The sequence below is a fragment of the Eleutherodactylus coqui genome, chromosome 2 (assembly GCF_035609145.1).
Source record: "Eleutherodactylus coqui strain aEleCoq1 chromosome 2, aEleCoq1.hap1, whole genome shotgun sequence".
Taxonomy (NCBI): Eukaryota; Metazoa; Chordata; class Amphibia; order Anura; family Eleutherodactylidae; genus Eleutherodactylus; species Eleutherodactylus coqui.
The window spans coordinates 50,914,553-50,928,825 of NC_089838.1; the positions used below are offsets into that span (position 1 = coordinate 50,914,553).

At 46.6% G+C, this 14,273-nt stretch overlaps 1 protein-coding gene across 1 annotated transcript in view; it reads right to left on the reverse strand.

Annotated features, from left to right (window-relative positions):
• Positions 1-325: 325 nt before the first annotated feature.
• The window catches only part of FKBP4 (FKBP prolyl isomerase 4), a 57,345-nt gene continuing 43,397 nt past the window's right edge, over positions 326-14,273 (reverse strand). The window contains exons 2-10 of the mRNA XM_066590906.1: positions 13,190-13,334; positions 12,706-12,848; positions 11,887-12,007; positions 11,526-11,682; positions 10,580-10,670; positions 9,302-9,385; positions 2,650-2,835; positions 2,188-2,427; positions 326-879 (exon numbers count right to left, since the gene is read on the reverse strand). Coding sequence (XP_066447003.1) covers positions 766-879; positions 2,188-2,427; positions 2,650-2,835; positions 9,302-9,385; positions 10,580-10,670; positions 11,526-11,682; positions 11,887-12,007; positions 12,706-12,848; positions 13,190-13,334 — 1,281 coding nt within the window. The 3' untranslated portion in view covers positions 326-765. The remainder of the gene's footprint in view (positions 880-2,187; positions 2,428-2,649; positions 2,836-9,301; positions 9,386-10,579; positions 10,671-11,525; positions 11,683-11,886; positions 12,008-12,705; positions 12,849-13,189; positions 13,335-14,273) is intronic.

The following is a 14,273-nucleotide window of genomic DNA, read 5'->3' on the forward strand; positions in this document are numbered from 1 at the left end:
TTTCCTAAATCAACATCATTCTCAGTATACTCTACACACGGTTACATGAGAACCCCCTCCGCCCCCCTAGTCTAGCACCAATGACCGGGCCACATTGGAAATCACTCAGATCCCTGAATTTTCCCATCTAATATGTATTCACACTGAAACCGATCCACGGAGAACTTGTCATGTGATTCTGTGCCGCACTCCGGGGTCACGGGGCGAATTTCCATACAGGGAAGCACCAATTGTGAGAGGGCCGAGAGCTCTAATAAAGAGCTAGTCTATATAGCTGGCCTTGTATATACAATCCCCTGCGGTCAGAGGACGGCCCCCAGGCTCAGACGGTCATTCATTGTTTAATTAGCATTTACAGAAAATCAACATACTGCAAATTAAAAAACCCACTCAAGTTGCTGCCTCGAGATTCAAGTCGGAGCCCCATCACAGGGCCAATGGATTAACAAGACAACAGAAAACAAATAGAGTCCAATCAGGGAGGGCGTTAAGAAATAGCGTTCAACCCGAGACCCACCGGGCACAGAGGACCCCCTGTGGTTGCGCCCATGCGGGGTCCTGCTGTGTGAGCGTCCAGGGGCGGTAGAAATCCTGAGATACAATGAGCGAAGAGGCTGGAATGAAGAATAGTGTACAGAGGCTGCAGCGCCACGCACAGTCCGAAGAGAAAACAGCACCCTCCTCTGAAATAAACGATCACTACGTCTTCCCCCATTATACACCGATGTGGTGCAGAGACAGAGCGCCCTCTATGAAGGCAGCTGGCTACATTTCGCCGGTCACGGTTCTCGATGCATCACTCGGCTGCCTTCCTTCTGGTTCCTCGCTCATTTCCACATCGTCGGACGGCAGTTGCTCCTTTGCAACTTTTGTAGATTCCTGCGGTGAAAATGATGAAGAGACTTTCAGCTTTCTAACACACTTGAGGCTCTTATTGGCATAAATTCCACCCACATTCGCTTTAGTACATTTTTAGGTACATTTCTGCCCCCTTAGTGACGCGGCCAATTATGGACCTAAAAAGACAACGAGTTTTTTTGGGGGGGATTTTTATGTCCACTTTTTAAAAAGAGAACTGATTTTTTATTTTATTTTACAGTATGAGGGATATTTTTTGTGTGGTGAACTGTAGTTTTAAATTGATACAATTTTTGTCCATATAATGTAGTGTAGAACTTCTATCAAGCTTGTTTTTAGAGAGCAGAGAGAGAAAACACCAATTCTGCCATAGTTTTTTTTTTTTTTAAAAAAAAGAAAAAATAATGTATTTCTACAGCGTAAATCATGCAGCATAAATAACAGGTTTTTTTCAGCAGGTCAGTATGATTACAAAACCAATATAAATATATAAATTATTTTTTAAATAGGTTTTTTCCCACTAAAAACTCTTTTGAAGAAAAAAAGAAAAAGAAAAACACTTTTTTTTTCTATTTTTGCATCACTGAATTCAAAAGCCCCATAACTTTTCCATGTAGGGAGCTCAATGAGGGCTTGCTGTTTAAAGGACAAACTGTAGTTTTGACTGGTACCATTTTAGGTATGTTTTTTTTGACTACACATTTTTTTTGTCTTCCAAAAAAAAATAAAAAGTAAATAGTATTTTGGCTCCATTTTTTAGTAATATATAACAGAGTTTGCTGTGCAGGATAAAAAGTATGTGCAATTTGTTGTACAGATCGCTACAGATGCAAAAAGGCCAAAGGTGCGGGTTTTCTAAAATAATTAAAGAAATTTTAAGTGGGAAAAACACTTTTTATTCATGTAACTAAGGGACGTGAACCTGTGATGCTATGGTTGCACAGATAATATATTGCAGTACAGAAGTAGTGCATTATATTATTGCAAATAGCAGCAATTATACACCATGGCAGTCCTGGACACCATTGCCTGGCATCTGGTTGCCATGGAAACCCATCGACCCTGCATAATTACATAGCAGAGGGTGATGATGTCACAGCCCTTTACATGTTGAAATCAACATTAAAACATGGCATGTAATGGGATAACAATGGGAGAAACACTGTCAGTCACAGTCGTCTTTCACTGTGGATGAAAGCACGGGCTTCATTTCTGAGCCTACACCAACATAAGATCTGAGCCAATGCCCTGGGAGAGATAAGCTGTATACAGAGGGTGACTGTAATCACCCGCAGATCCGACTGTCACCATGTATGTGACACCACTCACCTTCTCCTCCTTCTCGGCCAGCCGCTGGAACATGTTGGCATAGATCTTCTTCTCTCGCTGGTGCTGATCTCGAATTCGCTGCTGGCACTGCGTTAGCTGTGCCCGTGCCGCCTTATTCCCCGGGTACAGATTGATCACCTTCATCAAGTCATCCTTGGCCAGCTCCAATTCGTTCACTCCCATGTAAGCCTCAGCTCTGCGGAACAGGCCCTTCTCATTGTTGGTGTCAAATTCCAAAGCCTGATGGGGAGGAAAGAGTTAAGTGTCAGGGAGCAACATAGAATAAGTGTTTCAATTCACTGACAGCCAGAAGAGATTTTGAAAATTATAACCTCTCCTGCTCACAGCTGGCACCTGCAGTGCAGTGAGTGGAATCAACCCCGATACCGCTCTATACAAACCTCGCACCCCTCACAACGTAAATTTGTGTTCAGGGGAGTAAAGAGGTTAAGAAGTCCTCACCTTATGACAGTTGTCCAGCGCCGGCCGATGCTCCCCCAGCTTCAGGTAGCATGCGGCCAGGTTGAGAGATGCAGCCAGCAGCAAACACTTGGACTTGGCGGTTTCCTCCTCTGCTAGCCCAGATTCGTGTTCCAACCACTGGATAATCTTCTTGTACTGAATGACCGCCTGACGGTAGCGGCCGGCCTGTAGGGGGCAGAGCACAATGTTACCGGACACCGGGACCGACGGGCCCCGCCGGCCATGAAGTTCTGCTTATGGGGCCCGATTTAAAGGACATTCCACCTGCCGTAAATAAAGTCAATACATCTGACGACTTTCCTCAACATTGTAAGAGCTCTGCTTGCTGCAGTAAATGGGAACAATCATGAGTCCATCTACAGCATGAACACCAGTTGTCACCTAAAAGTACGTTTACGCAGTGAAATCTGACACAGATTCTTCCACCTGGATTCCACCTCTAAACATCCGTAGTTGAGCTGCAGCGATACAATATTCTGGCTGTGGATCCGCACATGGAGTCGGCCCTTTTCCGTGGGTAAATCCACACATGGAAATTCTGACGTGGATTTGGCACTGAATCTGCATCAAGAGTGAAACCTCATTTCCCCTGGCGGCAGTATCGCACCGTGTGCTAGGTGCATGCCATGAGAGGTCTGCCAGTGAAAACAGAGGATTGCTTCTTCCCTGAAGTGACGTGAGGCTGTTTTGCCATGAAAATGCCTGGCATCCTCGGGGAATTCACATCGTGGGCAACGCGGTATGGGGGCAGGATTCACGGCCCTACAACACGCTCGCCAGTGTGAGGTTAGCCTTAGGGGCGCTCACACAGCAGACTTTTTCATGTGATTTCTGCCTTTAACCCCTTAGTGACCAAGCCTGTTTGCGCCTTAATGACCAGGCCAAATTTTGCAAATCTGACATGTGTCACTTTAACATGGAAAAACACCAGAAAGGTTTTGCATATCCAAGCGATTCTGACATTGTTTTTTCGCCACATGTTGTGCTTCATTTAGGCGGAAAAAATAGACCGATAGAAATTGTGTTTATTTATTAAAAGCGCCAAAATTGGGAAAATTTTGAAAAAAATCATCATTTTTTCACATTTCCAACTGCAATATCTTAAATATGTGCAAACATAATATAGAAATTTTTGCTAAGATTTATATTTCCACCCGTTTACTTTATTTTGGGCGCACATTGGAAAAACTTTCGTTTTTTTTTAACTATTTAGGAGACGTACAAATTTAACATTACTTTTTAGCATTTTGAGGAACACTTTGTTTTCCTATACCAAGCCGAGATTGGAAAGGCTCGTGAGTGTCAGAATAATAGATACCCCCCCAAATGACCTCATTTTAAAAACTACACCCCTTAATGTATTCACTGAGGGGTGTCATGAGTATTTTGACCCCACAGTTTTTTTTCAGGAATTAATTCAATTTAGAGGAGAAAAAGTAAAATTTCATATTTTTGCAAATGTGTCATTTTAAAGACATATTTTTTTCCTATAGTTTACATGAAAATCAGGATTTACACCCCAAAATGGATACCCCTATTTCTCCCGTGTTCAGAAATATACCCATTGTGGCCCTATTGTTATATCTGAGTCCACAACGGGGCCTAAAATGAAAGGAGTAGTCAGTGTCTTTCAAAACAGAAATTTTGCTTGAAGTCCTTTTAGGCCCCATAGCACACATGTAGAGTTCTTGAGCGCCCAAAACCATAGAAAACCCCCACAAATGACCCCATTTTGAAAACTAGACCCCTTAAGGAATTTATCTAGGGGTGTACTGCATATTTTGACCCCACAGTTTTTGAATGAATTCAAACCAAGCAAAAGGAAAAAATTGTGATTTTCGTTTTTTCGGCAATTCTGTCATTTTAAAAACAGCTTTTTTTGTACAGCACACATATGAAGGAAGACTTGCACCCAAAAATGGATACCCCTGTTTGTCCCGTGTTCAGAGACATACCCATTGTGGCCCTAATCTTATGTCTGGATACACAACGGAGCCCAAAATGAAAGGAGCGACCGGTGGCTTTCGGAACACAAATTTTGCTTGAAGTCCTTTTAGGCCCCATTGCCCACTTGTAGAGTTCTTGAGCGCCCAAAACCATAGAGAATCCCCACAAATGACCCCATTTTGAAAACTAGACTCCTTAACGAATTTATCTAGGGGTGTACTGCGCATTTTGACCCCACAGTTTTTGAATAAATTCAAGCAAAATTTGGATTTTTGTTTTTTTGGCAATTCTGTCATTTTAAAAACAGCTTTTTTTGTACAGCACACATATGAAGGAAGACTTACACCCCAAAATGGATACCCCTGTTTGTGCTGTTTTCAGAAATATACCCATTGTGGCCCTAATCTTATGTCCGCATGCACAACGGGGCCCAAAATAAAAGGAGTAATCGGTGGCTTTCAGAAAATAGATTTTGCTTGAAGTCCTTTTAGGCCCCATTGCCCACTTGTAGAGTTCTTGAGCGCCCAAAACCATATAGAACCCCCACAAATGACCCCATTTTGAAAACTAGACCCCTTAACGAATTTATCTAGGGATGTACTGCATATTTTGACCCCACAGTTTTTGAATAAATTCAAGCAAAGCAAAAGGAAAAAAATAGGATTTTCATTTTTTGGGCTATTGTGTCAATTTAAAAACAGTTTTTTTTGTACAGCACACATATAAATGAAGGCTTTCACCCCAAAATGGATACCCCTGTTTGTCCCGTGTTCAGAAACATACCCATTGTGGCCCTAATAGACTTACAGGACCCATGGCTAGGCCTACAATGAAAGGAATACCCGTTGGATTTCAGGGTACCACTGAATAAATTTCAGGCCCCATTGCCCACTTATAGAGCCATTGAGCGGCCAAAACTATAAAGAACCCCCTCAAATGACCCCATTTTGAAAACTAGACCCCTTAACGAATTCATCTAGGGGTGTACTGCGTATTTTGACCCCACAGTATTTGAATGAATCTAAGCAAAGCAGAAGGAAAAAGTTACGATTTTCAATTTTTTTGGCAATTTTTTCAATTAAAAAACAGTTTTTTTGTACAGTGCACATAGGAATGAAGACGTTCACCCCAAAATGGATACCCCCGTTTGTCCCGAGTTCAGAAACATACCCATTGTGGCCCTAATCTACTTACAGGACGCATGGCAAGGCCTATAAAGGACGGAACACCTGTTGGATTTTAGGGCACAACTGAATAAATTCCAGGCCCCATTGCTTATTTGTACAGAATAAAGATTGACTCCCTAAAAATTCCCCCCCTCCCCCTCCACGCCCTTTTTGGCGTTCGCAAATCTTAGATAAAAGTAAAAATGTGAACTGTGTAGTATTTCCGAAGACAGGGGTAATTACGGAGGCTGGTTGGAATGGGCCCATGGGGCAATAAAACCGGGTATCCCCCCCCCCTCCTCTCATGCTTTTTGGGGGTATTTCATGACCTCAGTGGCGGGTATGGGGTGTAAAAAGTGGCGTTCCGTGAGTCTCCGTAAGCTTGATGAGGTGCGGCGGTCTCACACAGAAGGCGCTCAACAAGGTGCTCCTGGAACTGCAGGAAGGCGAACGTTCCCGGGGCTTCTTGTAAAATACGTATCACAGGTAGCGGTCTGAATAACGCCGGGCTCACGCGGGTGCAGGCGGAATCCGCTTGCGGAGGCCCACAGCGGATCCCATCTGTGAGCCCGGCTGTGACCCTGCGTACGGCTGCGTAATGTACTGCGCATAACTGCCTACTCACACAGGCGGTCATGCACAGTACACCTTTGTTTGTATTTCCCGCACCATCGCTTAGCGATGACGCGGGTACCCGCAGCCCGTATACAATGTAGTTGCGTATGGACTGCGGGTATATCCGCGACCATGGAGCACAATGGGCTCTATGTTGCCGATATCCGCAGTAAAATAGAACCTGCTGCGTTCTCTTTTCTGCGAGTGGATTACGCAATTCTGACCCGCTAATGTGAGCGGAATTGTGTAATCCAATGCGATTGATCTGCGTATTACCACGGATCAGACGCATGCGGAATCCGTCATTCCTATCCGGTCATGTGAGACCGGCCTAAGGTAGATCGCTACCTTTTTATCACGTGACCGGGGACCGCTCAACGAGGCCCCTGGTCACTGCTCCAGGCTCTCTGTGACCGTTGGTCGCTGGGAGCAAGGAGATTTTAAGTTTCCTGGGCTCCCTGACTCCTGCGCATGTGTCCGGCTTTTTGCCGGCAATCGCATGTGCAGAATCCTGGAAGGTCCACGGAGGAAGATCGCGTCGGGATTCAAATACGCAGGCCTCCGGTAAAAAGATTCATCTCCTCTCACCAATCGCATCAGTGAGGGGAGATGAAACTTCAAATTTTTTTTTTAACTTTTACGTGATCGCCATTATTGGATAATGGCGAACACGTGACCAGGAACCGCTCACCGCGGACCCCCATTAAATCTCCATGCTCTTGGCTACGTTTTGTAGCCAGGAGCAGGGAGAATTTAAATTATCCTGGCAATCCACAGCTTTTGCGCATGCGCCCGCCATTTTGGCGACGGGCGCGTGTGCAGAAGCTGTGGTAAGGTCCACGGATAAATCTGGGGGCCTTAGGTACGTACTTTCATCCTCCCTCACGGATATGATCCATGAGGGGAGATGAAACGTACGCTTTTTAAACTTTTAAAAACTTTTTTTTACTTTTTTTTTTTTTTACTTTTTTACACTTTTTTTTCACTTTACATGATCACTGTCATCCATTGGATGACAGTGATCATGTCCCCGGTATAATCTCTCTGCTCCTAGCTACACATGGCAGCCAGAAGCAGAGGGATTTTAAATTCCCCGGGGCTCGAGCCCGTCTGTGCACGCGCCCGATGTCAATCATCGGGCGCGCATGCGCAGACGGGGATTCGGGTCCCGGGACATCGGGACACCGCTGAGGACTGGGGGTGAGTATTTTCACCTCCCCTCATGGATCCGATCCATGAGGGGAGGTGAAACTGACTTTTTTAAAACTTTTTTTTAACTTTTTCGCGATCGCCGCTAACCATTGGATAACGGCGATCGCGGTACCGGGGACCGCTCACCGCAGTCCCCGCTGACATCTCCTGCCTCCCGGCTACCTACAGGAGCCGGGAGCCAGGAGATTTTAAATCTCCCGCGCCGCCGGGCCTTCTGCGCATGCGGCTGACGTAATGCCGCCTGGCGCGCATGCGCAGAAGACCAACTTCGGGTCCCGGAGCGGCAGGAGAGCGGGGAGCAGCGTGCCAGACCTCGGTGAGTAATTTCAGCTGCTCCGATGGATCCGATCCATCAGAGCAGCTGAATCTTTAACTTTTATGTACTTTTATTTACTTTTTTTGCGATCGGCGCTATCCATTGCATAGCGCCGATCGCAATGCCGGGGGGGGGCTCCGAACAGCCCGGGATGACAGCTCCATGCTGTCAGCTACCTGCGGACACCGACAGCATGGAGCTGTCACGTCCACAGCCCGAGGGGCACTATTCTCTGCAGGAAGCATGTTTTTACGTCCTCAGAGAATAGAGCCCACTTCGGGAGGACGTAAAAACACTATGGGCTGGTCGTTAAGGGGTTAAACAACGACGGTCGAGGGTGTGTTTACACAGGGCGGAAATGTCCGCATCCGAAACAGAGTTAGCTGATGCGCAAATGCCATTATTTAAACAGTGGCCCTGCGCTGAGTACATGCCACCGGGCGAAGGAAGCGCTGACAACGAAGACTTCGGAGGTGAGCCTTGTACCTTCTGAAATTGGCTGCAGCGGCACAGATTATTTAGATTCAAAATCCACACCGATGGTACGGATTGTGTCCCCGTTTTGGACGCGGACACTCTGCAGCATTTCTGTCTATGTAACCATACCCTTAGCCTGCAGCTTTCTACCACGGGTTTACTCCTGCAGAAAAGAGCAATAACTGCGTGCGGAATTCCAACCAGGAAAATTGTAATTCCGCATTAAAAACGTGACAGGGCTAAAAATTGTATTTCTGTGCAAAGTCATCTAAATTCTTGACGCGCAGGTGCGTTGGAATTCCATCATAGATTTTTCCCATTGACAGAGCTAAATCCAAGCTGAAAACCGCGTTTTTTAGAGGTGGCATTCATGTAATAATCATCTTTATTTGTATAGCGCCAACTTATTCCGCAGCGCTTTATTCATGTGGAAAATTCCGCTGCGTAAACATACTGCAGCTGAGGGTTTGTTACACTGAATCCCATCTGGACAATCCTCTGTGAGCCGCACAAATCTCCTTTATGTCCGGAGAGTTTGTAACATTGTATCACTCTAGAATCCAGGCTGGATACACTGTAACAAAACCTCAGCTGTGAGAAGTCCTGGGTCTGTAATCTTCATATTCACTGACAGCCAGCAGAGATGTTGAGAAACATAAGGAATAGAAGCAAAAAGTTTTCATTCTACGCTAAGTAACATCACTTAGAGCAGAACTGCTGGAGAAAATGCTACATCTCCCACAGTGAAATGCAGCAGAGTGAAACGTAATAATGGTTGTCACATGGCAAGTAGGCGGATCTCTCCACACCAGGCTGTCAGATTCCGTAAGTGCAGCTCTAGATGTAACTAGAGGATACCATGCTGCTCAACATATCAGTACAATGACAGCAGGCTTACCTTGAAGTATTCTGTTCCTCGCTCCTTGACCAGCGCCCCCTGCTCCAGCTTCTCCTCAGAGTTCATCTCCCAGGATTCCTTGGCCTGAGGAAAAGAAGTGGATCCACTTAACCTCTTCAGGACCCGAGAATTTTTTTTTTAACTTTCGTTTTTATTTTTCATAGTGGTATGAGGGCTTTTTCTCTTTGCGTTGTACTTTGTAACAGCGCCATTTATCCTATCGTATAAAAAAAAAAAAAACTTTATAAAATTGCTAAATGGGGAGAAATTTTAAAAAAGTGCAATTGGGGCATTTTAATTTAGGTCTAATTTATACAGCGTTCACAGTGCAGTAAGAAGGGCGCTTGTCATTACCAAAATAATATTTTTGAATGCTTTTCAATGTTTTTAAAACTTAAATAGATTTTTTCCTAAAAAATTTTTTTTCCCCGAATTCTGGCATTCAGTTTTTTTTCTTTTTTCACGGCCATCAGCGCGCAGGATAAGTATTGTAACATTTTAATATTTCAGACTACTACGTACGGGGCGATACGAAATATGTGGGGTTTTCAGCGGTTTCGATTTTTTTTTTTTTTTTAATGAGAAAAAAAAAAAGTTTTTTTTCCACTTTTTTAATTTTCTTTCAAACTGCTAAACTTTATAAAACCTTTCTGCACATTTTTCTTTATTCCCAACAGATGACTTAAACTTGTGATTAGAGACGAGTGAGCGTACTCGGCCACGCCCCTTTTTCGCCCGAGCACCGCGATTTTCGAGTACTTCCGTACTCGGACGAAAAGATTCGGGGGGCGCCGTGGGTGAGTGGGGGGTTGCAGCGGGGAGTGGGGGGGGGGGGGGGGAGAGGGAGAGAGAGAGGGCTCCCCCCTGTTCCCCGCTGCTACCCCCCGCTCTGCCACGCCTCCCTCCGCCCCCCCCCCCCCCCCGGCGGCCCCCGAATCTTTTCACCCGAGTACGGAAGTACTCGAAAATCGCGGTGCTTGATCGAGTAATTACTCAAAACAAGTAGGTTCGCTCATCTCTACTTGTGATCTTTTGATCACTTCTACTACATCCTGCAATATACAGAGATTTTAATGCTGCCTCGGGCAGGCTTGATTGGCATGTATGCGTTTGGCGGTCCCGAAGTGGTTAAAAAGGATTGTTCAGAATTACATAAAAACGGCTGCTTCTTCCAGAAACAACGCCACCCCTGTCTGTAGGTTGTATCTGGTATTGCTCAGGTGGGGGGCACATTTTGTAATAAAGACCCCTTTAAAGACCCCCAACTTAACTACAAACCTTTTCAAAGCTTTTAAGTTTGATTTCGTACTGCAGCTCGGCGTTGGGCGGTACATGAAACGGTTCGTAACCAGCGCTGTTGAAGCCGTATCTGGAGAGCAAGTGTAGAATACGTGAAGTAGGGGAAACAGCAATTACACACATTTAAAAGGGACAGTGCACCTGTTTTCATTATATAAATAAAATATATCTCCATGCTCACTGATAACAGAGAACAAAAGAGAAACCTCCTTTCCCCCATATCTACAGTGCTGAGGACCTCCTGGCACATTTCCCTGTGACTGCTATCAGGCACCCCTCATATCACAGACTTTAAGGGCTCATGTCCACGGGCAAAATGAGATTTAAAATCCGCAGCGGATCTCCCGCGCGCGGATCCGCACCCCATAGGGATGCATTGACCACCCGCGGGTAGATAAATACCCGCGGATCGTCAATAAAAGGCATTTTAAAAAAAATGGAGCATGAAAAAATCTGGACCATGCTCCATTTTCATGCGGGTCTCCCGCGGGGACGGCTCCCGCGGGCTTCTATTGAAGCCTATGGAAGCCGTCCGGATCCGCGGGAGACCTAAAATAGGAATTTAAAGAATTTACTCACCCGCAGCGGACCGGGAAGCTCTTCTCTCCCTCACGGCCGCATCTCCCTTGCTTCGGCTCGGCGGATGTGCCCGGCGCATGCGCGCGGCACGTCGACGACGTGCCGGCGACGTGCCGCCGGCGTAAGGAATTCAACCGCCGGCCGAAAGAGAACATCCGGCCGTGAGGAAGAGCAGAGCTTCGCCGCCCGCTACGGATAGGTAAATTCTTTTAAATTCTTATTTTCAGCGCTCATGTCCGCGGGGCAGGAGGGACCCGCTGCAGATTCTACATGTAGAATCCGTAGCGGGCCCGATTTTCCCCGTGGACATGAGGCCTAAAACTACTGGTCCTTTAAACAGACTCACTTAGGTTTCAGATAAAGCACAGCCTCCTCCCCTTTCTCCATTTGCTGTAGCGCAGTCTCCACCCCTGGAGGGATTCCAAGACCTTCTCCCTCTCCAACCTCGAATCTCAGGTCTCGCTCATCAAACACATGGCCGTCGTGAGACCCCTGAAACCACACTGTATGGGAAGATTTGGTAATGTTATAATGCATAATGGAAACCATCAGCCCAACCTGCTGATGGTTTCCACAAAATAACAGTACTGAAAAATAGGAGAACACAGCAATGATGCAGTAAGAGCACTTAATGGGCAGGATTTAGCATTTGCCAGCAGTCCTTCGATTCTCCTATTGTGTCCTTCAGGATGGCACAGGGTACTCACATTCTACCACAGAGCCCTCGTTGGGTTTAGAGTATCCTTCACCCTTCACTCTGATGCGACGGATGATTCCTCCATCTTCGTCTGTCGACAGATCTTCACCTTGGAAGTCAAAAAGCTCAACCTAGGAGTAAAACAGAGCGGATTAGAGGGTGTGCACACAAAATGGTTGCAAAACTATATGAAGAGCTGGTCCACACCCCTCCAAACCCCCCACCCCAAGGAGAGCTGGTCCACACCCCTCCAAACCCCCCACCCCAAGGAGAGCTGGTCCACATCCCTCCAGACCCCCCACCCCAAGGAGAGCTGGTCCACATCCCTCCAGACCCCCCACCCCAAGGAGAGCTGGTCCAAACCCCTCCAGACCCCCCACCCCAAGGAGAGCTGGTCCAAACCCCTCCAGACCCCCCACCCCAAGGAGAGCTGGTCCAAACCCCTCCAGACCCCCCACCCCAAGGAGAGCTGGTCCAAACCCCTCCAGGCCCCCCACCCCAAGGAGAGCTGGTCCAAACCCCTCCAGACCCCCCCACCCCAAGGAGAGCTGGTCCAAACCCCTCCAGACCCCCCCACCCCAAGGAGAGCTGGTCCACACCCCTCCAGACCCCCCAGCCCAAGGAGAGCTGGTCCCTACCCCTCCAGACCCCAACCCTCACAAGGAGAGCAGGCACATGAACCCCCTCCAAACCACCCAGAAAGTTCTGACGTCCCCACTTCCAATCCACCTGGGATGGTTGGCCTGTCCCTATCTACCACTCCATACTATCAGGAATGTTGGCATTAACCCCACCACTACCCTAGGCCACCAGGGATGAACCATATTACCTCAAATACCAGCACAGCATTAGGAGGGATTTTGGGTGGACTCCCCGATGCGCCGTATGCGTACTCTGGTTTACAGATTATCCGGCAAACTTCTCCGACTTTCATGGTGGCCACGGCGATGTCCCATGCCTTTATCACCTGACCTGAAAATCAAACAGGTATACTTTCTGGATTAGTGCGTAATTTGTATCCGGAGCCCATCATCTCCCCCTTCCTCCAAGAATGGTGGGGTCTTATTAACACAGCATGGCCCTTTGAAAATCAGAAGCGCCAGTAGGCGCTAGAGACCCCCCTCCCCAGGCACTGCTGAACGTGGGGAGCCACAAGGGGAATGGAGGGTGCATTCACACACCAAAAAGGCATCTTAGATCTGGTCGTAAAGACTGATTCCTATTAAAGAGTCCTGATTGAGGAGCAGGCGTTACACATTTAGTCATTAGGTGGCGCTATTAGCAACAAACATAAGAAACCCAATTCTTCGAACCTTTCCCAAGGTCAAAGGTGAACTTGTCTTTTCTGTCTCTGCTAGAATCAAACTTGGTCCCATCGAGCAGCCACCCCGTGTAATGCACGCTGACCTTGTCGCCAATCATAGGGATCTCGCTGCCGCTCCCCTCCTTTATGATTTGCTGTGAGAGGAATAAAAGGAGAATCAAGAGGTCAGTCCACGTAATGACAAGAAACCACTAAGTAACCATGAAAATGGAGTCACAGCAGGTTAACCCCTTAAAAGGGTTGTGCCACGGATGGCGCTCTGTGAGGGCTTGCTTTTTTCCTAACAAGTTGTAGTTTTTGTTGGCATTTTGGATTATTTAAGTCTCTTAAAAATCACTTATCGCGCTTTTAGGAAGGCGAAATTAAAAAAATAAAGTTTTTGGCTACATTTTTCCCCTTTTTTAGTGTTTGCTATGCAGGATTTAAAAAAAAATAAATAAATAAAAAAGCGTTCAATTTACTGCACAGGTCGATGCAAAACATGGGTTATTTATTGTTTATGAAAAGGGGGAAGTGCGCAAAAAAAAGTATTGGGGGTTTATTTTATGACCCTGTATGGGACTTAAACATGTAATGCTATAATACATTGCAGTACTTCAATGCATTACCACTATTCACAGCGATCATCGGCCACGGCAGACCCATACACCATTGTCTGGTGTCCAATTGGCTTGGTAAATCATTCCCCCCCCTCCGCGATAACATGGCGGCAGGCAGAATACATCATGGAAGGTGTGCCCGCAATCAATATTCATCATGGTATGTAAGGGGTTAACAGCGGGGATTGGTGTTCTCAGCGGAACGCTGGTTGTCAGTCACAGCTTCTAAGCCTGTTCCATCTATAAGACGTTCGTCTAAGTCCATTCACAGGAACCCCTTCCCAGTCAGGGCGTAAACTTGCGGTCTGAGGGAAGGGACTCTCCAAATTTATGTAATGTATGCTGTACAGTAGTAAGTTCTGAAACTCTCTATTATGCTGTTGTCTGCTTGCTGCTAGTGAATAGAAACATTCTTGTTTACACCCGCAGACTAAGGCCGCTTGCAGACGGCCGAGCCTGACCCCGCTGCGACGC